Here is a 27,231-nt window from a genome sequence, read left to right as displayed (position 1 = left end):
CCACTTGAATGAAGCTTAGCCCCGCCCAGGCTAATTGATACTAGTCGTGACGTCACTGCTGAATAGCTGAATGTTCGTGACCTGATCAGGATCCAAGCGACACACGAGGGTCTGGCGTGGTGCAGGAACAACTGCGCCTGCGCGGCTTCTATTTCCGCACTTCTCCTAGTAACGGCAGTCTTCTATAACCAGCGGGTCAGCTGATCGGAGAGTCAGAGGTCAGGTGATCAGAGTCTTGAAGTCACATGTGACCTGTTAGTACAGGTTGCTACCGCAACCATCACGTGACTCAGGTCCTGCATTCTATAGACCGAACTTTTGTTTCTGTATCTCTCTATTTTCTCTGTGATGGCTTCAATCTTCCCAAAATAAATATCACATCTGCAGTTCCGGATAGTGGAGAAAAAAATCTCAATTAGATTTATCATTAATTGACAAACGTAAGTTTCAGACTTAATTGATATACCTATGGGGTCATCAACAACTGCTGAGATCGCTAAATGCCACCAGTTGTGTCCGTGGGTAGCACCGGCCACACTGCACTTGTCCCCAAGTACAGGATCTGGCCCTGCCCGCCCATCCCCCAATACAGTAAAGTAAAAACATAATGGCAGGGAGGATCTACCCCCACAAGCAGCGATCCAAATTCGGAGCAAATGCTGGGTGGTCTCATCACACACTATCATCCAGGGGTTTCCTGGACGTGCATCGGGCTCCCGTTTCAAGGGGCTCCAGCACATCCGATCAACATCCCATTTGTTAATCTAGTAATTGTCTGCAGCTCACCCTTGTCAAAACTAAGGTGCAATTTGCACCCAAAGCTAAATCCAAGAGCTCCAGATGAGACAAGAGAACAGACAAAAGAAGATAGTGGCCTCATATTAGTGATCTATTCCCTTAACCATATCTCCTCATATATGTGTTCATGATTGTCCAGCATCCTCATGTGTGGCGAGGATCCCAATCCCTTCTCCATGTACACCGAACGTTCAGCTTTACATATTCTGCAAGTAAAAAAAATCTGGTAAAACATTAGAAACAATATATTATTTCATAGCACCCCACATATAACTAGCAGGTCGACAAAGCAGGACTTGGGTCACAACCAGATAAAACGCCATCTAAGTACATATCCAAGGTCTGAACTCAACATTCAATCCCATTGGTTTTAAGGTATTTAATTTCATGATCCAAAGAATATCTCTTTTTTTAGCAGTAGGCCTCTATTCCCACCTCTTCGTGATAATGGGACATGGTCAACGAGTATCCATTTTATGTCTCGTTCACCATGTCCCATTTCTGTACAGTGTTTTGACACCGGTAAATCCATCCGCTTTATATATATATATATATATATATATATATATATATATCTCATTATAATGCATATTCAGAATAATGGTTTTCCAATATTTTATCTATAATTATATTTTATCCTTTTCCACAATTGTGAAGGTGATGGGGCCAAGCCAACAGACCGTGACAGCAACCCAAAGACAGCCAAGCAGAAGGCAGCCTGGTGTTCTACATTTGGATAGCTGCGGGGACTTAAGCACTTTTTGCACTACGCAGACCCAGAGAGACAATAGTATGAGATGCCAAAGGACTGCCAGAGAAAGACCTCACAGTCTCATTGGAGTTGTGCGTGAAACCATACTGTGACACAGAAATAACCCATTGGATGAACAAGGGATGTCCTGTTGCCTCCAGAGATAAGGGCATGCAACTATTCCTTGAACTTGCCAATTATGCAGCCCTCATACATAACTCTTGCCGAATAGTTAATCTTAAAATTAATGTGTTTATTTTTTGGCCATAACCAAAGATTCATGAGCACATTATGGTTCAGGAATATTTTGTTGTTTGTAGAGCATGCTCAAGTGTGGACTATTCAATTATAAACTGTCCTGAAGCCTGGTAATGTAAAAAATTATATATATTATGTATAATTTACAGGCACCTCAGGGGTATTCAATGCCAAGATATGGTGACACTATATATGTGGCATTGTAATAAAGTAAATGAACTTCTAGTGTATCTTCTCTGCAGATTGCTGCCTTATGTCTCAACTATGCACATAAAAAAATGGCTCATATGTATGATGCTGAGTAGGAAACCCAATTGGAAGACATGTATGATTAAAAAACAATGTAAAAGAAGCATATTTTGTATACACTCTATACATTAGTCTGCCTTCATTTTGACTACACTTCTATGGTCATTCAATAATCCAAAGAAGGAAGAGTGTGCCATGATTTTCCCATGCTTCACACCATTGACTGAGAACTGTTTGTGTGGTCTTCATGTATAACTTGCATGTTTGCTGTTTACTATATTATGTGACAAGTCTTCAAATCATACTTTGTCTAAACATGGTGCTGGTTTTGGATACAGACTTGTATACAACACATTGGAATGCAGATTGCCACCTTGCTAGTATTAGCACATCATCCTATAAATAGATGGCATATTGGTAGTATATGCCATCACTATATAATTGATGGGGGTCCAACCTCATTTACCCCCACCAATCCTCAGAATAAAGGTGCTGTATTCTTGGTTTAGCATTGCACCCCATTCAATGGGGTTTATCCCGGGGTAGTGGTGATCCCAGCCACCCAATGTGCAGGAAACTGCAGCAGAGCTGCATTCAAGTGAAAAGGACTGTACTGCAGTTCCCTGCACTGTTGGATGGCTGGGACCACCACCGTGAAAGGGATGCTGAAATTAAGACTTCAGTTTCATGTTTTTAATACTCTGTCTACGGTCAAACATGAAGCAACAATTTATGGGGGTTAGCAGAAACTCATGACTAATCCTTACTTACTCTTCAAGGATGCATACAAGATTGTATAGTAGCATATTGGGGACTGATAATGCATAGGAAAATATAGAGATCTTTAGAGGGGTTCTCCACCTTTTCGAAATTGATGACCTATTTTTTTGGATAGGTCATCAGCATCAGATTAGTATGGGTTCAGCTGATCAGTGGGTGTGCATGGTGTCAGAGGCCCATCAATCTTATATTGATGACCTGTTTAAGATAGTTAAAGGCTATGAGGCCAATTTTCTATTCTACTTATCTTGGGTAAAAACTATTTTTCCTATTGGTCTTTGTTAAAAGGTTTCAACAGATTGTCTCCTACAACCTTTAGGTTTTACTTTCTATGCAGACTGTTCTGCTTGCCACCAAACAGCATAAAGAACAGTCTGTGGAGTCCATGAAATTTGAAGGCTGTAGAAGACAACCTGTTGAAAATTATGAATAAATACCATAATGGAAAAATAATTTTAACCCAAGATAAATCGAATCAAATAATAAAAAATGTCCACAAAAGGTGTCCATAGCTTTTTTATGTTGAAGAAACTAGGGGACGCAAGCTCATCTAAACACTTCTTGAGACCATGTTAGACCTTGTTCACACTTGCATTACAGTGTTCCGTTATAGGTTCCGTTTATAACGGAATATAACACTATTAACAGACGGAATGCAGAACGGAAGCATTTAAGAGGCATTCCGTTTTGATCTCTCATAATAGAAGTCTATGGGCAAGCATAACAGATCTGTCTGGTTTCCATTATGCAGGACGGAAAACAAAGTTCTGTTGGCCTGCATAATGGAAAACAGGCGGATCCGCTATCCTTTCCCATAGACTTTAATTATGACGGATCAAAACGCAAGGCCTCTTAAACAGGGTGGATTTTATTTAAATCAAAATGATTTAAATCACTAGTCAGTAAGGCTTGATTTAAATCATAGTTTTCTACATAGACTAATTCTTGCTGGTATAACTTATTCTAAAAATCTTCGTCTACTTGCATATTATAACAACTTTTTATATTAGTTTGATTAGGTTGATTCTGCATTCATAGGTTTGTAGAAGTTAGGATTAAGGTATTTTTCTCAACTCTGTTCATGTTCTAACATTTTTGCTGTGAAGAAGAGGCATGTGATCTCTGCGGAGTCAAATTCAGTTTTGAGAACTGCAAAAGTAAACCAAGCATCTGTGATAATATCTTATAGGCAGAGAAACTGCCCAATAATCTTACATAAACCTCTGGAAGAGCATGACATTGTGAATGGATTAATGGAATTTATTTACCAAAAAAATTACACATATAGAAACATAGAATGTGTCGGCAGATAAGAACCATTTGGCCCATCTAGTCTGCCCAATATACTGAATACTATGAATAGCTCTTGGCCCTATCTTATATGAAGGATGGCCGTATGCCTATCCCATGCATGCTTAAACTCCTCCACTGTATTTGCAGCTACCACTTCTGCAGGAAGGCTATTCTATGCATCCACTACTCTCTCAGTAAAGTAATACTTCCTGATATCACTTTTAAACCTTTGCCCCTCTAATTTAAAACTATGTCCTCTTGTAGCAGTTTTTCTACTTTTAAATATTCTCTCCTCTTTTACCTTGTTGATTCCCTTTATGTATTTAAAAGTTTCTATCATATCCCCTCTGTCTCGTCTTTCTTCCAAGCTATACATGTTAAAGTCCTTTAATCTTTCCTGGTAAGTTGTATCCTGCAATCCATGTACCAGTTTAGTAGCTCTTCTCTGAACTCTATCCAAAGTATCAATATCCTTCTGGAGATATGGTCTCCAGTACTGAGCACAATACTCCAAATGAGGTCTCACTAGTGCTCTGTAGAGCGGCATAAGCACCTCCCTCTTTCTACTGGTAATTCCTCTCCCTATACACCCAAGCATTCTGCTAGCATTTCCTGCTGCTCTGTGACATGGTCTGCCTACCTTTAAGTCTTCTGAAATAATGACCCCTAAATCCCTTTCCTCAGATACTGAGGTTAGGACTGTATCACTGATTGTATATTCTGCTCTTAGGTTTTTACGCCCCAGGTGCATTATTTTGCATTTATCAACATTACATTTTAGTTGCCAGATTTTTGACCATTCCTCTAGTTTTCCTAAATCCTTTTCCATTTGGTGTATCCCTCCAGGAACATCAACCCTGTTACAAATCTTTGTGTCATCAGAAAAAAGACACACCTTACCATCGAGGCCTTCTGCAATTTCGCTGATAAAGATATTAAAGGGCTTCTGTCACCCCACTAAACTCATTTTTTTTTTTTTTGGGGTACTTATAATCCCTATACTGTGATATATCTATACATTATGTTATTAATCATTTTCGTTCTGTAGATAAGGCAAAAAACGTAGGTTTTATAATATGCTAATTACCTGTCTACCAGCAAGTAGGGCGTCTACTTGCTGGTAGCAGCCGCAAAAAACCGCCCCCTCCTCCTGTTGATTGACAGGGCCAGCCGCGATCTTCTCCTCCGGCTGGTACTGTCTGCATTTCAAAAATCGCGCGCCTGTCTTGATTCGGCGCAGGCGCTCTGAGAGAAGGAAGCTCGCCTCCTCAGCACTCCCTCAGTACGCCTGCGCCGATGACGTCACCGAAAGAGAAGACGTCATCAGCGCAGGCGCACTGAGGGAGTGCTGAGGAGGCGAGCTTCCTTCTCTCAGAGCGCCTGCGCCGAAAAAAAATAATTAGTTTAGTGGGGTGACAGAAGCCCTTTAATGGGTCCCAGAACAGATCCCTGAGGTACCCCACTGGTAACAAGACCATGGTCTGAATATACTCCATTGACTACAACCCTCTGTTGTCTGTCCCTCAGCCACTGCCTAATCCATTCAACAATATGGGAGTCTACGTACAGCCTTATTCTACATAATTAAAAACGAATCTTTATTTCATGATGGAATAACCTTTGGATGGTAATATATTTTCCTCAAAAAACATTTTATATAAAAAAATCATAGATTTTTATCCACCCTGCTCTTAAAGGCTTCTGATTTTGCATTCCGTTATAATCTGTTATAAATGGAACCTATAACGGAATATCCTAACGCAAGTGCGAACCCAGCTTTACTCTCCTTGAACTTCACAGCAGAGCTTCTCTGCTGTAGATCTTCTGCTTCCTGTCCAGGATAAAAGAACTGGACCGTTCAGCAATGGTGTGAGGTTACAAGGCCAGTCCGGAGCAGTATTCAGACACCCGCCCTGTCAATCAAACAGGTGTAGGAGGGGCTTCTCATATACAGCGGTAGAATTAGGGTGCACCAAACAGTTAATTTGTATATTTGACTAAAGTTGTTTTTCTGGTGAAAGCAATTACTGATTATAATGATAAAGGTGCAGTTTTAGTACTCTGTGTAAGCCCCACCAGGCACTATGCTTGGTTTTATATGCTAACTCAGGCTGACAGCCTCCCTTTAAGTAAAGTCATTATTTACCTAGCTATTGTGTTGACCTTTTTACTCATGCTGTTCTTGAAACTACTATATTTGGTGTCAAAAGTGGGATTGTTTGAATAAAAATGTTTGCACAAGATTTGCTTATTTATTAAAGGGAGTTTGTCACCATTATTTAGCATATTTGACCATGCAAAACTGCCAACAGCAGTATGTACTGACAAGGGAGAGCAGGACAAACATGCCTTTTGCTGAGTTTTTATTTCTGCATCAAGCTGCTTCACAGCCCCTCCCCTCTGCTTTGAATGACAGCTGAAACATCCAATCAGGAAACCACTACAGCTGTCACTGAATTAGCCGATTTCACAGAGGACTACATAGTAAAGCATCGCCTCCAAGGCACGTACAGAAGCAGCACCCAACAGAATAAAACCTCATATTCATTTCAGGCTGATTGCCCCTCATCAGTATGGAGTAGGATTCTGCCTGGGTAAGTAAGATACCTTGAACACAGCTTGGGGGGGGGTTGTGGTTTCCTTAAAGGGGTTGTTACACCTCAGACATTGGAGGCATATCGCTAGGATATGCCCCCAATGTCTGATAGGTGCAGGTCCCAGAGGTGGGACTCGCACCTATCTTTACAACGGAACCCGCAAAGTGAAGGAGGGCGCAGCCCTCCATTCATTCCTATGGGAGCACTGAAAATAGCCAAACAACGCGCTCAGCTATTTTTCGGCAGTCCTATTGGAATGCATTGGAAGCGCACTACTCAAGCGCAGCCACCGCTCCATTCACTTCTACGGGGCTGATGGAAATAGACGAACCACCGCTCCCAAAGGAACGAGTGGAGGGCGGCCACACATGCATGGTGCACCCTCCTTCACTTTGAAGGCTCCTTTCTAAAGATAAGTGTGGAGACCTGCACCTTTCAGACATTGGGGGCATATCCTAGCGATATGTCCCCATCGTCTGAAGTGAGACAACCCCTTTAGGGCTAATTCAGAAGGCCGTATGAATGAGTCCACATCAATTCCGCAATTTAGCGGAATGGGTGCGGACCCATTCATTTCAATGGGGCCGCAAAAGATGTGGACAGCACACAGTGTGCTTTCTGCATCCGTGATTCCGCTTCGCAGAAAAGATAGAATATGTCCTATTCTTGTCCGCAATGGCGGACAAGAATAGGCATTTTCTATTATGTTTGCAACCATGTGCGGTCCGCAAATTGCGGAACGCACACGGCCAGTATCCGTGTTTTGTGGATCTGCAAAGCACTACGGCAGTCTGAATGGGCTCTTAAGGAGAGCCAATACCTGCCTAAGTATAGTTACTACAAGGTGATACTTTTCAGCAGCTCTACTCAGTAATAGTATTGGACGATGACTTGTTTAGGCTACTTTCACACTAGCGTTCAGAGCGGGTCCGTCTGATGTCTGCTCAGACGGATCCGCTCCTATAATGCAGACGTTTGGATCCGTTCAGAACGGATCCGTCTGCATTATAGTTTAAAAAAAATTCTAATTCTGAAAGTAGCCTGAACGGATCCGTCCAGACTTTACATTGAAAGTCAATGGGGGACGGATCCGTTTGAAGATTGAGCCATATTGTGTCATCTTCAAACGGATCCGTCCCCATTGACTTACATTGTAAGTCTGGACGGATCCGCTTGCCTCCGCACGGCCAGACAGACACCCGAACGCTGCAAGCAGCGTTCAGGTGTCCGCCTGCTGAGCGGAGGCTGAACGCTGCCAGACTGATGCATTCTGAGCGGATCCGCGTCCACTCAGAATGCATTAGGGCAGTACGGATGCGTTCAGGGCCGCTTGTGAGCCCCTTCAAACGGAACTCACAAGCGGACACCCGAACGCTAGTGTGAAAGTAGCCTAAGCGTTATTGTGAGAGCATTTAGATCTTTCATATTCTCCTTACATCTGAAGCAGCATAAGATAAGCAGCTGCAGGTATTTATATTAAAAATGTAACAAAACTAATTCCAGCACTTGGAAGATAAGTCTCTGTGCAAGGACCCGTTCCAGTCCGTGAAGAAAAGTCATGTCCAGCACTAGAGTAAGATTCTTGGACATTATTGTATAAAAATTCCATAAGTAAGATGTGTGATCGAAACACGTTGGCTGTAACTGTATGCCCTTAATATTGTGGAGATGGAATTTTTATACAATGAAGTTCAAGAATTTTACTCTGGTGGACATCACCTTTCTTCAAACCTTTTATTTTGAATCCCTTGTACCAGATGTTTAAACTTTTCCCCCCACTGTTTTATACTACCTCGGGATAAGTCATCAATATCTGAGTAGGTGTGGGTCCAACTTCTGGCACATCCACCAGTCAGCTGCTTGACAAGGCAACAGCACTCCAGTGCGCGCCATGGCCCCCTCAAAGCTTAACCTGTGGCACTCCAGCTGTTGTGAAACTACAACTCCCAGCATTCATACTTGCTCTGCTCAGAACTCTCATAGAAATAAATGGAGCATGCTGGAGTGCCGCAGGTTGAGCATGCCTGGTCTAGGCCATTGATGGCCACGTTCATTGGTCACATGACCTTAAGTGAATGTGGCTGAGCTGCAATACCAAGCACAGCGTCTATCCAATGGACAAAACTAAGATGGTTAGCTCCAGTGAGCACTGCAGCCTCCTCAAATAGCTGATTGGCGAGGGTACCAGGAGTTGGACCGCACCGATCAGCTACTGATGACATATCCTGAGGATACACTACTAGGTCATCAATATTAAACACTCAGAAAACCCCTTTACTGTTCCCTAGGACGAGACCATTTTACATTATACATAAGGCCAGTTATGCTTTATAAACGGTGAAGAATCTGTTCCACTTGAAATTTTATAATGGAACTGAGCATTGCTATGTACTGTATATACGGTACTTTTTCATTAACTAGTCGTCTGAAGGCGACATAAACCTTCCATTGACAACTTTATTTTCAATGTACGAAGACTAATTGATGAGCTTTTACATATTAACAGGCAGACATTTTTTATTTTAATGTAATGATTTTGATTTCATAATAGGCATGACTTGTAAAGTGACCGTACTATATACTCATGCAGCCAGATCCTATCCCTTCGCAAACCATCTTTTCCACTTTCTACGTAGGTAAAAATCAAAGGTAACATTTTCTTCCTGGTGTTTTTCTTCTAGGGAAGGTGCGTTTTTGCAAAGAAGCCAAGAAAGACAAAAAAACACAAATGAACACAGACTTTTTTTTTAAAAAAAAGGTGCAAAATCACTCCAGTGGGTGGGTGGTGTAGAAAAACTAGAGTATATTTCTTGACAAAAGTTTTAAAGATTTTTGTGCTGAATTTATCAAACAACTTGTGAATTTTGCTGCGTGAATTAGAATTCTGGTGCATTTAGCTTGAAAAAACAGAGCTTCAGTGGAAAATGCAAGCAACATTTTCCTTCTGATTTACATGAAGTCACTGAATACCCAGGACATGTTACTAAAGATGAATTAATTAGGATCCAAACACTAAGAACCCCACCAAACTAATGTGGCTATCTAACTCCCATTCACTACAATGGAGAGTGCTCTTCAGGCCTATGTTGGGGACCTTAATGATCAGACACCTTCAATAAATGGTTGATTGACTGTAATAACCTCAGTTTCCCAGAAAGGTTAGTATTTCTAAGAAACAGATGATGCGGGCTATTGATTGCTTACTGATACTGATTGTATGCACTTTACCACTAGATGGCATAGATGCACTGTGCCACATTTCAAACTGGCAAAAATAGTGATGTAGATATTTTATATATACTTTTCGCAGGATATCCTTTTTAGGTTAAATGTTTTTAGCACTTTTCTGTCTAATGATGAAAGCAGTATTGAGAATTCAATAAAAGACTGCTTCATTAATGTAGGTTCTAATCACAGTACTTTAGCAGCAGATTGCATAAACCACAATCCCTCACCCATTTGTAATGTAATAATAATTTTGAAAAAGACAAAAGCTTGCATTATTCTTTCCTGTAAAAGTTACTTTTTTTTTATAGTTGAGAAATTGCAAGACTGATGCAAATAGAAGTGACGGCTGGAATTCCCAGCCCGACTGCTGCTCTGCTGAATTGAACCCGCTGCAACAGTGATCTACAATACTGTGATGCCCAGCCCGACTGTGGGTCTGCCGTTCCATACTCACATGTTGTGGTAAGTACTTGACTATAGACCTGTGTTTGGGCTGGAACTCACAGCGTTATAGATCAGTATGATGCATGAAGTTCAGCTTGGTCCGGGAAATGCGGCTATCACACAGACTGTATTTTCCAGACTGCACACCCTTGTGTGAAACTGCTCTTAGGGTACTTTCACACTAGCGTTAGAAGAATCCGGCAAGCCGTTCCGATGCCAGAACTGCCTGCCGGATCAGGAAATCCATATGTAAAAGGATATCATTTGTTTTCAAATGCATTGAAATACCGGATCCGTCTCTCCAGTGTCATCCGGAAAAACCGATCCAGTATTTATTTTTTTCACATTTTTAAAGGTCTGTCTATGTCCTCAATGCGGCAATTTCCTGAACACTTGGTACCGGATCCGGCATTAATACATTTCAATGGAAATTAATGCCGGATCCGGCAAGTGTTCCGGAATTTTGGCCGGAGCATGCTGCTGTATTTTCTCCGTCCAAATACCGTAAAAGGGACAGAACGGAAGACATCCTGATGCATACTGAACGGATTGCTTTCCATTCAGAATGCATTAGGACAAAACTGATGCGTTTTTTTTCCCGGTATTGAGCCCCTATGACGGAACTCAACACAGGGAAAACTTTAACGCTAGTGTGAAAGTAGCCTTAAACTGTTATGTCTAATAACATCATGCATGTGCTCAGAAAACTGCCAAAGACAAGTAGTCAGGAGTGTAACTTGAAGCTTTTGGAATCCAAGACCCTACCCAGCATGAAATATTTATAAAATGTTGAGGAAGGGGTCCTCCTATGTGGCAAAGAGGTTTTTAGGGCCCCTCAGGAACCCAGGTTCTAACTTCACACCCTCTATGGCTAGGTCTACACGACGACATTTGTCGCGCGACAAATAAGGCGCAACATTTGTCGCGCAACATTTTGTTGCACTAATGTCGCGCAACAATTTTTATAATGGCAGTCTATGGTGTCGCACTGCAACATGCAACATGTTGCGACTGCGACGCAACAGTCACAGAAAAATCCATCTCGTTGGATTTTCTGCGACTGTTGCGTCGCAGTCGCAGCATGTTGCATGTTGCAGGGCGACACCATAGACTGCCATTATAAAAATTGTTGCGCGACATTGGTGCAACAAAATGTTGCGCGACAAATGTCGTCGTGTAGACCTAGCCTATATCTACAACCCAGACGCTGTTGAAAAGAACAACTTGAGCAGGTCTTTAGAAAGGGATACTTAATCCAGTGAAGACATTGACAGTCTGTACCCTGCATTCTGTGTAATAAGGTAAATCTTTCTTCGCCAGCCACCAAAATGTTGAGCGTTACCTGTAACCCAGTAGAGGAAAAGAACCCACAGGATCAGGAACCTTCATTCCAGACAGTTTTTGCTTAAGTTTATGCATGCAGTGACTTTTAGTATTACAGGTCCATTCACACCACATTTTCCTGTCTGCATACCACACAGAACGATTAAGGCCTATACTGTATTTTAGCAGTAGGCCTCTATTTAGCAGATATATAACACACGTGTGTCCTTTGGCATACACGTACTTTGACAGTTTTACACCTGGACACCTTTTTATAGAGTGTTGAGACGTGTAGACTGCGATGGAAACCAATGACCGATGGATCCAAAGTATGAATGTTTTTCCATCCTATTTGAAGTTTGAACTGCTGTGGGTCAGTATGCACCATAGTCATATTCATATTCATAGGGGATAACCTGCTGCGATTCCTCAGCAAAACGAATATCAAATCCTCAGCAGAAAAATCAATAGAAAGCTGAATACATGCATAGAAAATAAGCCGTGTGAACATGTCCTCGTAGGTTACAGGTTTTGTTACAATCTCTGATCCAACCGATCAGCAGCCTAGATGAATACGTAACTTATCCATCCATTAACTGTCCATTAGAGCTTATCTTCTGATGCATTACAGCTTGGCTTAATCCACCTTCCTTCCCTGTGGGTGATGTAAACCGCTGCATGCCATCTTCTGTCTACTGAGCAATTACAGGAAATGAGGAAGACACTGTTCTTTTCTCCCACCAATCAATGCACCATGTGCTACATACTGTATAACCAACCTACATTTTTTAAAGGTGAAAATCACCGGTCTGCATGATTGTAATGCAGATCTTCAACAGTCTGGAAATGCTAGTCATGCAGCCAGTTACTTTAGGTCTCCAAGGTCCTATTCTTGGCACCTGCTCACACTACATATAGCACAGCTAGGACCACAGCAGTAGTTAAGTGGCATTTCACCTAAAACCTAATGTTTTTAGAGGCTGAGAGATATAGAAAAAAAGTGCCAGAAATCTGGCTGATCTAGAATTCTAGTGCACGTGCCGTGGAACACATTTATTCAGAATTTAGAAATCTTTTCTACCTCGTGCACAAGGATCATGACTTGACATTGTATTGCAAAAATAAGGTGCAACATTTTGGCACAAAGTAAGCCAAACAATAGGGAATGTAAAGTTAGATAAAGGCGTCTTGCGATGCAACAAACATACATGAACCACTTTATATATCAAGCAACATTATGGGTATGGCTACGAGGTGCGGTCGTGATGCAGTCAGGAACCGCAACATCTCAAGTGAATGGGAAAATAGATTTCTGAGATAGACCTGGTACTTGTGATGACTGCACCTGATTGACCGCACATAAGACATGACGTAGTTTTATTCCGCCCACCTCGCGGCATGTTTACCGTGCTGCGGACGGACCTCCAGCCCGCCCCATTATAGTTGTTGTGGAAATTTTATTAGGCGGACATTTTACTTTAGGATGTGTGTGTGTTTTTATAAATTGGCATCTGTCTCCCTGTGTCTGATTTAGCCAAGGAACGCTCTAGCAGAGGGTACTTTGGCTGAATCGGGACCAGTGGCAAAACCGTCAGTATGAAAACCTTCCCATGGGCTTGGAGACATATCTGCTTTTAAGACATGCATATCTGCCTTGTCGGTATACTAGTACCGTATACTGACAATAGCCGTAGCAATGTCTCGCAGATCATTTCAAACCTATGGGAACCAGTAGAATGATCTTTATTAGATACTGATCACCTTTGAGCAGTATTGAATGAGGTCCATGCTGACAGTGATGGGGCGTGGGCGGCCACCTGGCTGATCAGACAATGGACATGACTCATCCTTCCTTATACAGGGATGGGGCGTGTGCATTGTCTGTCCAGCCACATTGATTGCCCCGCCCTGTCCTTTGACATCACTTCCTGCATGTTGTCACTTCCTGTGTCCTTGTCTTGGGCCAGCCCCTTTTACACCTTTTGTTAGTAAATAAAGGTGAGCAGACTGAGCAGGGCGGAAGGAGTTGCTCAGAATTTTCTATCAAGATGGTAACACGTGTGTCTCTCTCTGACTGGGGCTGAGAGAAGGGATTCACCTTTTTCCTTACACAAACTTTGATGCGAGCGGCTGATGTCTAATCCCGAACAGACAAGATACCCTGAAGACCAAGGACCAGATGCAGAGGATTCCAAACCAGCCGGCGACCAGCGCGAAACATCACCTCCTGAGTCAGCTCTCGAAGAAAAGAATCTCAGAGTCAAGATTGGTTTTAAGCTACGTGTCAAGATTGACTTTCTGTTTTCCATCATCTGTTTTGTTTTATGGATTCAGGACTTTTCGTAGACAAGACAGTTTTTTTCAAAGAAGAAGATTGAGATTAGTCGAGAGACACTGGGGAGCATATGACAAAGAGGAGGGACTGTTGTGGAAATTTTATTAGGATGTGTATTTAATATATTGTGTATTGTCATCATGTCTCTCGGTGTCAGGGTAAACCATTGGAGTAGATATCTTCCCGTGTATGTCCTGTCACAGCTGCTGGGCACAGTGGTCTCCGTCGGCGAATGGTCCATGTGCTAAGCACTGGGCTGTGGGCCGAGGGAGACTGATGTGTTCAGCAGAGCAGTGTTTTGTTGGCTGATGTATGGACACCGGCTAGGGCCCCAGCGCAAGACGCGGATTTATTGGCTTGGTGTGGATGCATTTGTTAAGAGAACAATATAACGAAAGGAACGTGCGTTTGTTGTCTCTAGTGCGCCTGATCAGCCGCTGGAGATAATGACGTTGTCCTGTAAATAAACATGCATGAGGATCATAGTAATTTTATCTGGCATTGATCAGGCGCACTAGAGACAACAAACGCACGTTCCTTTCGTTATATTGTTCTCTTAACAAATGCATCCACACCAAGCCAATAAATCCGCGTCTTGCATGGGGGCCCTAGCCGGTGTCCATACATCAGCCAACAAAACACTGCTCTGCTGAACATATCAGTCTCCCTCGGCCCAGAGCCCAGTGCATAGCACATGGACGATTCGCCGACCGAGACCTCTGCGCCCAGCAGCTGTGACAGGACATACACGGGAAGATATCTACTCCAATGGTTTACCCTGACACTGAGAGACATGATGACAATACACAATATATTAAATACACATCCTAATAAAATTTCCACAACATAGTGAATGGGTCCGGAGCAGACTTCTGGCAGCACCGTGCACTAGCGGCAGCACGGATCCCGCAGACTGTTTCCCCGCCGAAACAGCCTGCCGCTAGTGTGAAAGAAAGATAAAAAAAAAAAAAAAGAAACAGTTATTTTGAGCATCAGTTTGCGTCTTGCATGCAGTACTTTTTCTCCCATCAAAAATAACTGATCTCTGACGGAACTGATGCAAACTGATCATACCTGATGATCAGAAAAAGACAGATCAGTTATTCTTAGTGCATACTGATGCTAAGTACAACTGATGCTTAAAATAAAGGATCTGTTTTTTTTAATTATTTATACCTTTCTTTCTCTGACGGATCAGAAGAACAGAAAGCTAAACGGTGATGTGAACTCAGCCTTAGGGCTCATGCACACGAATGCGTGTGCCCCGTGCTGCAAATTATGGTTCGCAATGCATGGACACCAGCCGTGTGCCCGCTGTTTGTGGATGCGGACCCATTCATTTGAATGAGTCTGCGATCCACAAGATTCAGTCTGCACATGTTCATCTTTTTTGCAGTGTGGAGACACAGACTGAAATACCATGGAAGAGCTCCATGGTGCTTCTGCTCCACGCCGCTCTGTATCTTGAGGATTGCACCTGTGATACGGAGCACATGCGTCCGGTGTCCGTCTATTGTGGACCCGCTGTTTGCGGACCACTACACGGGCATGGGCCGCACAAGACGTTCACATGCATGAGCCCTTACTAGCAGTTTAGGTCCAGATGGGTGTTACCTGTTGGAGGTGTGACCTGTTCAGTCTACCACTATTCAATCAGTGATGCCAGTGTCAGACTATGCAGGGACAGCCCCCCAAACTCGTGATACCCATATAGACCTTCACTGCAAACTGCTAGTAATTCAATCATTAAATTGTAGCAGGAATAATAAAGGAATGGCACATCATAAAATCATAAGACTAGATGCTCCAGAATTGTTATTACATGGGGAAGTTACTAGTCGGGACCTTTACACAGATACCTTAATGAACGGCTGCATTAACGATCAGATTGTTTGTGGGGTCGTTCATTTACATAACTCTTGCTAGTACACACCCCGTTTACATGGATCAACGTGCTGCTGACATAAGATCCGATCAGCCAATAAACAGGTACTTGGTCATCTTTTCAGACAATAATTGGTCAGTGTAGAAGAATTTGCAGTGTATGAAGGTAGGACAAGATAAGCCAATCTACTACGCCGTATGTCCGTATATAAAGCACAATACACAGGGTCACCATACAAGAAAAGAAAGCCGCATACACAAGAACACCAGTAAATCTGACCAGTTATTTGTACTCTTCTTTTTTTTTATTATTACTATTGTTGTTGATGCAAATGTTACAGACATCAGCAAGCGCTCCGTTAAATAAAAGATAATATAGCAGAGTAGATACACCACAACAAAGTAGCTGGCGAATCAATGGAACCGTTGCAGCTGCATCACAGATAAAAAGGGGTCGGGGATCTGTGACAAAGCCGTCGGAGGAATTACATTCAGTAGATGTGCAGTATTAACATTCCCGGCTCACATTGATTCTTTTTCGGTTTGCTGTTTACAAAGAACAATATGGTTACAAATACATTACTATACTTTCCCAGCGATTTACAAGAATCTCTAGTCCACCCTCTTTACAGAACAATAGTGTAACTGCATATTCTAAGTACTCTGCTAGGTATGTACAGGACCGTCTGTAGACGCAGCGGTTGTCATTTTGTACAAATAAGAAAACAATTGAAATCATACATTAAAAAAAAGAGAATTTCAAGGATCTCTAAGACATTTTAACCCAATCATAGGTCAAGTAAACTTAAAACTGTCTGAAAAAAAACATTAAAAACGCCTTCTAGGAAGCTTATGAAATGTGAGTAAGACAGCAGTGCATATGTCGTAAAACGGGCTCACGGCGGAACGTTCCAGGAGTGAGATGGAAATGTAACTATTGCAACTTTACTGACAGGGGTGATTTGTACAGCACTGCGCTTCTCTGTGGGATGGTAAGACAGTGACACTTGTGCTCTTCTATGTGACGGTATAATATGTATGGTGCGCAATTAGATGTCACTCTTGCCACAAAGGTTGCAATTTCTCTTAGAAATCAATATTTGATGCTAAAAGGTAAGAGCTCGGGTGAGTTTTGCTTCTAGACCATTTTATCTATTATGATTTTTCATGCCAGAGATTAGACTAAAACCAATGGATTTCTGCTTTAGTTATATTACTAAATATGGTGCATCCCTATTTTCTATGTGTAGCAGATATCAGATATTGCACAAAGCTCCAGACAAATTTAAGGCTACTTTCACACTCGCGTTTGGTGCGGATCCGTCATGGACCTGCACAGACGGATCCGCACGGATAATACAACCGCATGCATTCGCTCAGAACGGATCCGTTTGTATTATCTTTAACATAACCAAGACGTATCAGTCTTGAACACCATTAAAAGTCAATGGAGGACGGATCCGTCTTGAACACCATTGAAAGTCAATGGAGAATGGAGGACGGATCAGTTTTCTATTGTGCCAGATTGTGTCAGTGAAAAAGAATCCGTCCCCATTGACTTACATTGTGGATCCGTTCAGCTCAGTTTCGTCAGACGGACACCAAAAGGCTACAGGCAGCGTTTTGGTGTCCGCCTCCAGAGCGGAATGGTGACTAAACGGAGGCAAACTGATACGTTCTGAGCGGATCCTTTTCCATTCAGAACGCATTAGGGCAAAACTGATCCGTTTTGGACCGCTTCTGAGAGCCCTGAACGGATCTCACAAACGGAAACCAAAACGCCAGTGTGAAAGTAGCCTAAAACATTAAAATGAGCCATGTGTACAATAAAAACTAGCAATATAGTAGATAGCGCCTCACAATTATGGCAGGCTGGAACCCCAAAATGGAAAGCAGGATAGCTACAAGGAATTCTTTTGCCTACCCTGGGAGCCATGCTTCACACTTATATTGTGACTTATTACATAGCTCCCTCCTTACCTTGTCTCACGCGGCCATTGTTTCCCACCAAACAGCATGTGATGCTAAACAACAGCTCAATTCTTGTGTTTTGTTTTTTTTCAAATATCATGTACAAGAAATATTTTAGGATCGTTCTTTTAGGCACAGAGAACAAACCCATCCTCATTGCATATTTCCAATCTGGATTTCGAATTCTTAATCTGTCTGGATTCATTGTGATAAAGGTTTGTTCTGGGTCTTATTGAAAGAAAATCCTGCACCAACCGCTAGATCTAAAAAATCTACTCTGTCTCTTCCCAATAGGCTACACACACACAACTGTATGCATTTTGTGGTACGCAAGCCGCACATCCGTAAAATACAGATACCGTATGTGTGCCATTTTTTTGCGCACCTGTTGACTCCAATGGGTCCATGTTCTGCATTTTGAAGATCAGAATAGGACATGCTCTATATATTGCAGAATGGACATGTGGATGTGGACAGCATAAGGACCCATTGACTTTAGTAAGTCCTATTCTGTTCCGCAAAAAAAATGCAGACGGAACATGGACGGTATCCGTATTTTTCAGATCCATGGTTTGCGGACCGCAAAATACATACATTCGTGTGCATGAGGCCTTAATTTTAAGCTTCTCGCTGTAGTCAAGGACATATTATTGTGCCATAGAAGTTACTATGGGCCCCTGGAAACAGGGGCCCAGGTCTGATTGGTCCTATCTCCATGACTATTAGGTGACGAGAACCTGTATAGGATCTGTATAGAGGCCGGCGCCTCTACATAACTTAGGCGCATCAAGCGCCAGCGTAGGGTTATTAAGACCGGCATCTAAAACACAGGTCTTAATAAATGACCCCATAAGTGTTTGGTAATTGGGAAAGGAGCATGGAGGAAGAATAAGCACCAGGCCCTTCTGTCCTGGGTGGATGTTTGCTATATACACCTCTGGCTGTCGTATTGTGTTTCTAAAAAGCCGGCAGCAAAATAAGTACAAAATACAAATCAAAAATCATCAGTAAGAAAAAGTCCTCCTCTCTTTCTATCCACTTTAAGTCAAGATATTTATTTCTGTCATTTTTTGTCAGAAGCTATGAACTGCAAATTCCGTATGTAATCTTAAAGGGAACCTGTCATCAACGTTATGCTGCCCATACTAACGGCAGCATAAAGTAGAGACAGGTGAGTTGATTTCAGCGGTCTGTCATTTATAAGTTAAAAGTAAGTGGTTGCCGAGAACCAGCATCACAATCCTTGCAGACTGGGCCTGGAAAAGAGTCCCGGCCTCCTGAGAAGAGTCCTGGTTATTCATGAATTCCTGCTCTCCCGTCCACCTGCTGATGACTGACTGTCTTCTACCTAGTTTTCTCTCTTTCTCTCTAGGAGAGAACTGCCAATCATCAGCAGATGGGTGAGAGGGGAGAAGATCATGAATAACCATGACTCTTCTCAGGTAGATTTGACTCTTTTCCAGGCCTGTGCTGCAATGATTATGATACTGATTCTCGGCAACCACTTACTTTTAGCTCATGAGAGACACACCGCTGAAATCAGCATTTCTGTCACTAATTTATACTGCCCTCGGTGAGTGAGCTCAGCATAAAGTTGATGACAGGTTCCCTTTTATGGAACCTGTTCATTTTCCTTAACCAAAGGCAGCAGCGAGGCTACAGATGATACTTATGTGAGCTTGTCCCACCTTCTACTGACAGTCTGCTCAGTATAAAGAGGACCTGTCACCTCTCCTGACATGTCTATTTTAGCAACTACTTTTATTCCACATGTGATAACAAGTATGGAGCATTTATTCATATGAACCTACGTTGTGCGGTTCCCCTATTATTCCTGCTAGACGTTTATGAATAAATGTACAAGTGGGTGCTACCCAGTGCACCGTTTGACACTGTGCGGGGACACATCCCGAACTGCTAATCTCAAGCCGCACAGGAATAATAGAGGAATGACACAACATAGAGCCAACAGAATAGATGCTCCAGAATTGTTATTACATAGGGAATGCAAGTGGTTACTAAAGCAGTGCTATTGCACATTCGTACGCCTGTCACTAGATAGCGCCAGGTCTCTTGGATTCCCAGGAACACTTACAAGTTTAGAACACATAAAATATCTTAATAAATAAATAAATACATTACCGATTCTCTTTATAGCAAAGCTCTCAAGGAAGCGTCAGCTCTCTAAGAACATAATAAAGGATCTTCACACCTTATGAATAAACCCTGTGATACCAGTCTACACAATTATCTAACATCACAATATAAATATCAGTCGCATTATATCGGTATGGTTTCCTTTAAGTTGAGCCGAACGTTTGCTTTTGTTTTAAATATTATATATGCTCTTCTTATTCATTCACTGTAAAATGATATTATAACATTACAACTATTTAGTGATATATTTCTCGACTGACAGCAACCAACAACAGTTAGAAAAGTGGGCCAAAAAATGGTCCACGTCATTGTTCTGTAATCTTGTCCTTTTCCATACCTTGTCCTAATAGTGTCCTCTGGACGCACAGAATATTGCACGTCAGTAACATGTAAATCAGGTTGTGTAATGAAGTTAGCTAGTAACAAGTAAGGGGATGTTCACATTATACTGCCATCCGCAATGACTGCCTGGCTGAATGGTGGCCAGCTCTACAGTCTGAATTGGAAAACATCACGTTGATAGCCTGCACATATTATTGCTTGCTATATCTGGACATACACATGGAAGGAACCACCCGAATCTAACTTGTTACATCTGTCGCCTCTTCTGAAATAGAGCATGTCACTCTAATGGATAGTTAAAGGGGTTGTTCAGTGTCAGATATTGATGATCTACTCTCAGGATAGGTCATCAATAGTAGATCGGCGGAGGTCTGTTTGAAGAAGCTGCTGAGCGCTGTGTCCTCTTCAGTGGTCACCTGCATGCTGGCTACAATTGTTGGTCCCCTTCAAGTAAATGGGAGAAGAAGCTGAAGTTCTACTGCACCGCCGCTACAACCTACACAAGGGACAGGCAACCACTGAAGAGGACAGCGCTTGCATTAGCACCGCAGCTTCTTCTCAAGAGCTGATCAGCAGGGGCACCGGATGTCCCAACCCCTGCCGATCCGGAGGGTAGGACAACCCCTTCAATCAGCAGCAATTGTAGGGCTTAACAGCACAAACAATGAGCGGTTGATGTCCCTGTGCTCTGCATTATCATGTATATGATACTGTTCAGTGTAGACATCTGTTACACTGTGTCATGAGAAATCTATTGCTCTGTATGTGTGAACAAGGATTTTCAAAACAAAGAGCTGTAATACTTCACCAATACAGGACCCCCCCCCTCCCAAGATGTCCCAACACTTTGTAAACAGGGAGGAATGTAAACTCATACACGACCATGTGTAGAGTTCATTATTAGGGTACGGCAGCATGGTCAGGTTTCTCAAAGCAGTTTTGGAAGCCAAAATCAGGAGAGAGGGTATAAAGGACAGATACGACTTCTCTCTTAAGAATACACTACTAGTTTTGGCTTCGAAAACTGCATCTTGAAACCACATCGTGTGGCCGTACCCTTATAAATAACGATTAAGAAGAACGGCAGCCTTTATACAGATGAAATGGTCCCTATATATAGAGTACATCCAACTCTATGTGGAGCTCACACGTCCAGCTATGGTCTATATAACTATGTTATTCATCCACCACATGCATACACTTATTGTGCAAATAAGCCACAGTGAGCTAGTGGAGCCAGGTCTGAACATCGTCATACCTTACATTAAATAATTTAAGGTGGAATATTAAATATCGATTGATAGTACTATTTAACATCCAGGTCAGGCTACTTGTAGAATGCTACCTGTCACTTACTCGTATTGCAAGATTCTCCATTGAGTTTCAATAGTGCTTTGATACAGTGAACACCACAGAAGCACACATAGTATAACTTAGAAATTCAATGTGACCCAGAGCTTCATGCACAGCCTTCCGAGTTGTAACTAAGATTCAGTCCTGCTACATTATTACTGTGGCACATGCATAAGGGCTTGTTTGTAACACATGGTATTGAGAATTGGCCAATTTCAAGTGTTAGAGCTAGAAGTGCATGAGACGACGGTAGAATGAGCCCAACCACCAGGAGCTTGGTAGCCTTTTAGAACGGACTCCTTATGAACCTTATGAATGTAAAGTGTCTTCCCGACTGTGAAAAAAAAAAAAGGATTAGCTTAGTCATTGGTGGAACGTGTCGCTGTCAAAGTCATGACTTTTTGTAAAGTATTCATTTCATGGGCATTGAGGAAATAGACAAAAAAATTCAAAAAGAGGAATGTTCCTGGAGATGCTTCTGCAGACAAAAAGGCAGCACTCGAAAAACAACCACAGGTGAGGAGAACTGTCCTCCATGCATGTTGTGAAGTAGCAGAGAGGTGATCAGATGTAAACTGGTTGCTCCTGTGCAGTCAGCAGACGGTACATGGCTGCTGGCATTGTCTTCATGTGTATCTGGTGAGATAGAAAAAAATATACAAAATTCATCAGTGTAGAGATAGAACCCTAATCCTATAGTTCACTGAATAGTCACATGGCCACTAGGACTTAATAAAAGGCAATAAGGACTGGTCAGCGTAAACATGTTCTTGTCAGGATTATGTTGCATTTCTCAGCGTTGACCACTAGTGGCTGCTGTTTCTCCATGAAGAATTTGTGCTCCACTTCTACACCACTTGACCAAGCACAAGTCACAGTTTAGCCATATTTCACTTGTACTTTAACGCCTAGGAAATGTTTTATTCCTTGAGCTAGCAACATTTTTTGTGAATAATGCTGGTTTCTTGATTTATGACAATTCACGGAAATCAATAGGTGATAAAGTAAAGCGTCCCTAATAAATATGAATCACGGAAGGTGTGGGATACGCTAAAATGTAACTTTTATTGGTATATCAATAAAATAGGGGGAAGAACGGGACCTAAAAAATCCCTAATAATTAAAGGCAGGTGGGGTGGCACTAACCAGGTGCTCAAACAAATAGTGACATGTGAACCCACCATGTGTATAGTGTCGCCACCTCCACTCTGTAGCCATTTATGTTATTATTAGAATTTTTAGGCTAATAATTTGTAAAAATATTTTTTTTTGTATTTTAGTTTATTTTTCTACTAAATATATAGTATTATCCCAAATGGATTTATTTTATTTGCATTCGCCATGGTCTACCTAAAATTGGACATATAATATAGCAAAATGATTAGCACAAGGAAGTTTTTTGTGTAGGCTTTTTTTTTTTTTTTTACTTTTTATTTCTATGCTCTATCCCTAAAGGTCAAAAAAGATCATGGGGGGACTTTATTATTATTATTTTTTTCTTCACACTATACTTTTCCAAAGTGATTGGCTCAAGTCTGCACCGTAAATTTACTATGGCGTGGGTTTTGGGGACCTGGTAGGCAGTCCATTAACTAGTTAAACTTGCTCTTTACCAATATTGCCAATGTTGTTTCTAATGGAAGACATCTTGCATCCTCTTTGGGTCCACTTAAAGGGGTTATCCAACCCCTATGATACCCTCCAAAATGCCTAGGCCCCTCATACTGGTTATACTTACCCCGCTCCCCACGTAGCTTCTGATGCCTGCACGGCCGCCGCTGCATCTCTCCGACGCACGGATAAAATCATCCAGCGACTGGGTGGGGGGCAGCCAATAACAGGCCGTGACGGGAACAAGCCTCCCTAGCGTCACCCGCAATGATAGGGAGGCTCGTTCCCGTCGCAGCCCGCTATTGGATGCACCCCCCCCCATCCACCGTCACTGGATATTTTGATCCACGTGACAAGGAGATGCAGCGGCGACGGCCATGTAGGGATCCGGAGCGACACGGGTGCTGGGGAACAGGTAAGTATAATGAATACGAGAGGCCGGGCATTGGGGGTGGGGGGGAAATCTTTTAGACTTCGGATAACCTCTTTAAAGGGAATCTGTCAAAAGCCAATATGCCCTTCATTACAGCCCATTCTTTCTAAGTGATATACAGAATGATTGGTGTGGCTGAAAAGGCTAATCTACTAATTAATGTCTATATACATTTAGTTATGTAGTGCATGCATTTCCTATCTCATCCAAAGTAGACAGTAATGAGGGCAGTTCATTCCTTACCTCACCAACTGCATTGGACAGAATATGAACTATCTTCTCATGAGGAGTTGCTACAACACTCTGTCCATTGATTTCTATGATGCGATGACCCACTCTTACACCACCTCGTTCTGCAATACCCCCTCGCATCAGGCTGCAAATCTGAGTATAAGAGATCCATAAATAAGCAACATGGAAATTATAAGCAACATGGCAATTATCAAAGTTGTTTTGCCTTTCCAGGAAATTAGTTTCTGTTAGAAAACTAGCATTACATCAGCATTAGAATCCTACAAATCCATAGCTCCCTTGTATGAATGGAGTAGCGGACACGCATGAGTGCTGCTGCTCCATTGAGCCCTATGGGGCTGCAAGAGATAGCCAAGTGTAGCCCCCATCGATCAGACAGTTATCCTCTATCCTATGGATTCAACCCCTTAAAACAAGGATTTTAAAATGGGGCATTTTAGGATTTTAATATTGATGGCCTATAGTCAAGATAGGCCATCAATATCTCAACAGTGGGAGTTCAACACCACTCACTTCCACAGAGGAGATATTGATATCCTAACCTGAGAATAGGCCTTCAATATTAAAATCATGGAATACCACAACCTGTCACCAGGAAATACAGTACAATCTGCAGGCAGTGTGTTACAGAGCAGGAGGAGGAACTGAGCAGACTGGTATATAGTTTTATGGGAAAAGATTCAGGAGAACTTGCAATTTATACATTTATATCCCAGCGTTTTCTGAACATAAGACCGCCACTGTGTACAGCTGTCAGTGACTGATAGCATTCGCTGTGTAAATGTGTATACAGATATGGCTATCACTAATAACACCTCCCCTGTGTACAGCTATCAGTGACTGACAGCTATCTATGTATACATACTTACACAGAGAATGCTATCAATCACTGATAACACCTCCCTCATGTACAACTATAAATGACTGACAGCTATCTATGTATATACACTTACACAGAGAATGCTATCAATCACTGATAACACCTCACCCATGTACAACTAATAGTGACTGACAGCTATCTATGTATACACACTTACACAGAGAATGCTATCAATTACTGATGACACCTCCCCTGTGTACAACTGAAGTCAGAAAGAGGCGAGATTTAGGGCTCTTTCACACTTGCGTTCTTTTCTTCCGGCATAGAGTTCCGTCGTCGGGGCTCTATGCCGGAAGAATCCTGATCAGTTTTATCCTAATGCATTCTGAATGGAGAGAAATCCGTTCAGGATGCATCAGGATGTCTTCAGTTCCGGACCGGAAAGTTTTTTGGCCGGAGAAAATACCGCAGCATGCTGAGCTTTTTGCTCCGACCAAAAATCCGGAACACTTGCCGCAAGGCCGGATCCGGAATGAATGCCCATTGAAAGGCATTGATCCGGATCCGGCCTTAAGCTAAACGTCGTTTCGGCGCATTACCGGATCCGACGTTTAGCTTTTTCTGAATGGTTACCATGGCTGCCAAGACGCTAAAGTCCTGTTTGCCATGGTAAAGTGTAGTGGGGAGCGGGGGAGCAGTATACTTACCGTCCGTGCGGCTCCGCGGGGCGCTTCAGAGTGACGTCAGGGCGCCCCAGGCGCATGGATGACGTGATCGCATGCAGTGCTCCAGACAAAAAAAATTTACCAGGAGCCATTGGCTCCTAAACTAAAAAATTTAGGAGCCAAATTACATTTTTTAGTCGCCAAATTTAAAATGCATATAATTTAAAAAAAAGGACTTTGAGAAGATGAGACGCAGGTGACAGTAGTGAGCCAGCACTACATATAGGAAAAAACAGCACCACATACCTTTCACATCCAGGGACATCTTCTGGGGGACAAGGTGACTAAAAATGGCGAATTGCGTGGTTTAGAGTTTTTTTTTTTCTGTTACGGCCTTCACCGAGCGGGAATATTTTTTAATATTTTAATAGCTCACATTTTTTGGGACGTGGCGATATGTAATATGTTTATTCTTTATGGTTTGTAAATTTTATATGTAAAACTGGGAAGGGGGCCATTTAAACTTTTAGTATTTTGGTGGTTTTTTTACTTTTTATTTAATAACCATTTCTTCCCTTAGGGACTAGAACCTGGATCGTGTCATCCCTTGTCCTATTCACCCTGATAGAGATCTATCAGGGTAAATAGGAGCTCACATCTCCCTGCTGCCCTGTGCCCTGTGCACACAGCAGCAGGGAGCTGAACATGGCAGCCAGGGCTTCAGTAGCGTCCTGGCTGCCATGGTAACAATCGGAGCCCCAGCAGTGTAATCTGCCACTGCCACCAATGAAGGGGATGGGACCCTGTGGCCACCATATAACAATGAAGGGGGGATGGGGGCGACGACTTGTGGCCAGTGATAATGGGGGGGGAGCACTGCGCCACCAATGAATGTAATTAAAAAGAGGACCTTTCGTGGGTCCAAAGAATAAGAACTTATCAGCAGGCTGCATAGAGCGGCGCCCAGGGATCTAAGTGCACTTACTATTATTCCTGGGCGCCGCTCCGTTCGTCCTCTGTGGCCCCCGGTATTTTCAGCATTAAGAGGAAGGAGGAGGAGACGCCAGTGTCTCTCCTTCTCCCTGACAGTAGCGCTGTCCAATCACAGCGCAGAGCTCAGAGCCAGGGAGGTTTTTTTCTCCCTGGCTCGGAGCTCTGCGCTGTGATTGGACAGCGCTGCTGTCAGGGAGAAGGAGAGACACTGGCGTCTCCTCCTCCTTCCTCTGAATGCTGAAAATATCGGGGGCCACAGAGGACGAACAGAGCGGCGCCCAGGAATAATAGTAAGTGCACTTAGATCCCTGGGCGCCGCTCTATGCAGCCTGCTATTAAGTTCATATTCTTTAGACTCACGAAAGGTCCTCTTTCATACAATTGTCTGCAGCGGTATAACAGACCCGTCACCCGGCCTCAATAACAGGGCATGCGATCTGTGGCACCTGAGGGGTTAATGGCCGCGGATCGCATGCCCTGTTATTGAGGCCGGGTGCCGGGTCTGTGATACCGCTGCAGACACTCATGTTTTACATTCATTGGTGGCGCAGTGGCGACAGCTCCTCCCCTCCTCCTCCCTGCTATATCCCCATTGGTGGTAGTGGCGGCCGCGTCACAGTGGAGAGGGAGGGACTCCTTCCTTCTCCACTGTGCAGTGTGCTACTGAACTTAGGCTGCGCAGGATCGCGGCGGT

General features: G+C 42.8%; 2 protein-coding genes across 4 annotated transcripts in view; one reads left to right on the top strand and one right to left on the bottom strand.

Moving 5' to 3' along the window:
• The window catches only part of FAM189A2 (family with sequence similarity 189 member A2), a 98,074-nt gene extending 91,952 nt beyond the window's left edge, over window positions 1-6,122 (top strand). Inside the window, exons 11-12 of the mRNA XM_040417092.1 lie at window positions 1,456-3,697; window positions 5,827-6,122. Coding sequence (XP_040273026.1) covers window positions 1,456-1,662 — 207 coding nt within the window. The 3' untranslated portion in view covers window positions 1,663-3,697; window positions 5,827-6,122. The remainder of the gene's footprint in view (window positions 1-1,455; window positions 3,698-5,826) is intronic.
• A 3,734-nt stretch (window positions 6,123-9,856) lies between these two features.
• Window positions 9,857-27,231, bottom strand: part of APBA1 (amyloid beta precursor protein binding family A member 1) — a 180,111-nt gene continuing 162,736 nt past the window's right edge. For 2 of the 3 annotated variants that reach the window (XR_005776237.1, XR_005776236.1), the window contains exons 11-13: window positions 24,051-24,191; window positions 20,842-22,399; window positions 9,857-9,867 (exon numbers count right to left, since the gene is read on the bottom strand). Coding sequence is in view for 1 of the 3 variants with exons in the window: in XM_040417091.1 (XP_040273025.1) it covers window positions 22,328-22,399; window positions 24,051-24,191 (213 nt within the window). In the remaining 2 variants the exon portion in view is untranslated. Of the gene's footprint in view, window positions 9,868-19,404; window positions 22,400-24,050; window positions 24,192-27,231 lie in introns of those variants that run through there. The other variant, XM_040417091.1, reaches the window with a different exon arrangement.

This window comes from Bufo bufo, chromosome 2 (genome assembly GCF_905171765.1).
Source record: "Bufo bufo chromosome 2, aBufBuf1.1, whole genome shotgun sequence".
NCBI lineage: Eukaryota > Metazoa > Chordata > Amphibia > Anura > Bufonidae > Bufo > Bufo bufo.
The sequence above is the reverse complement of the archived record's forward strand: the minus strand, read 5'-3'. Positions and strand labels throughout refer to the sequence as shown.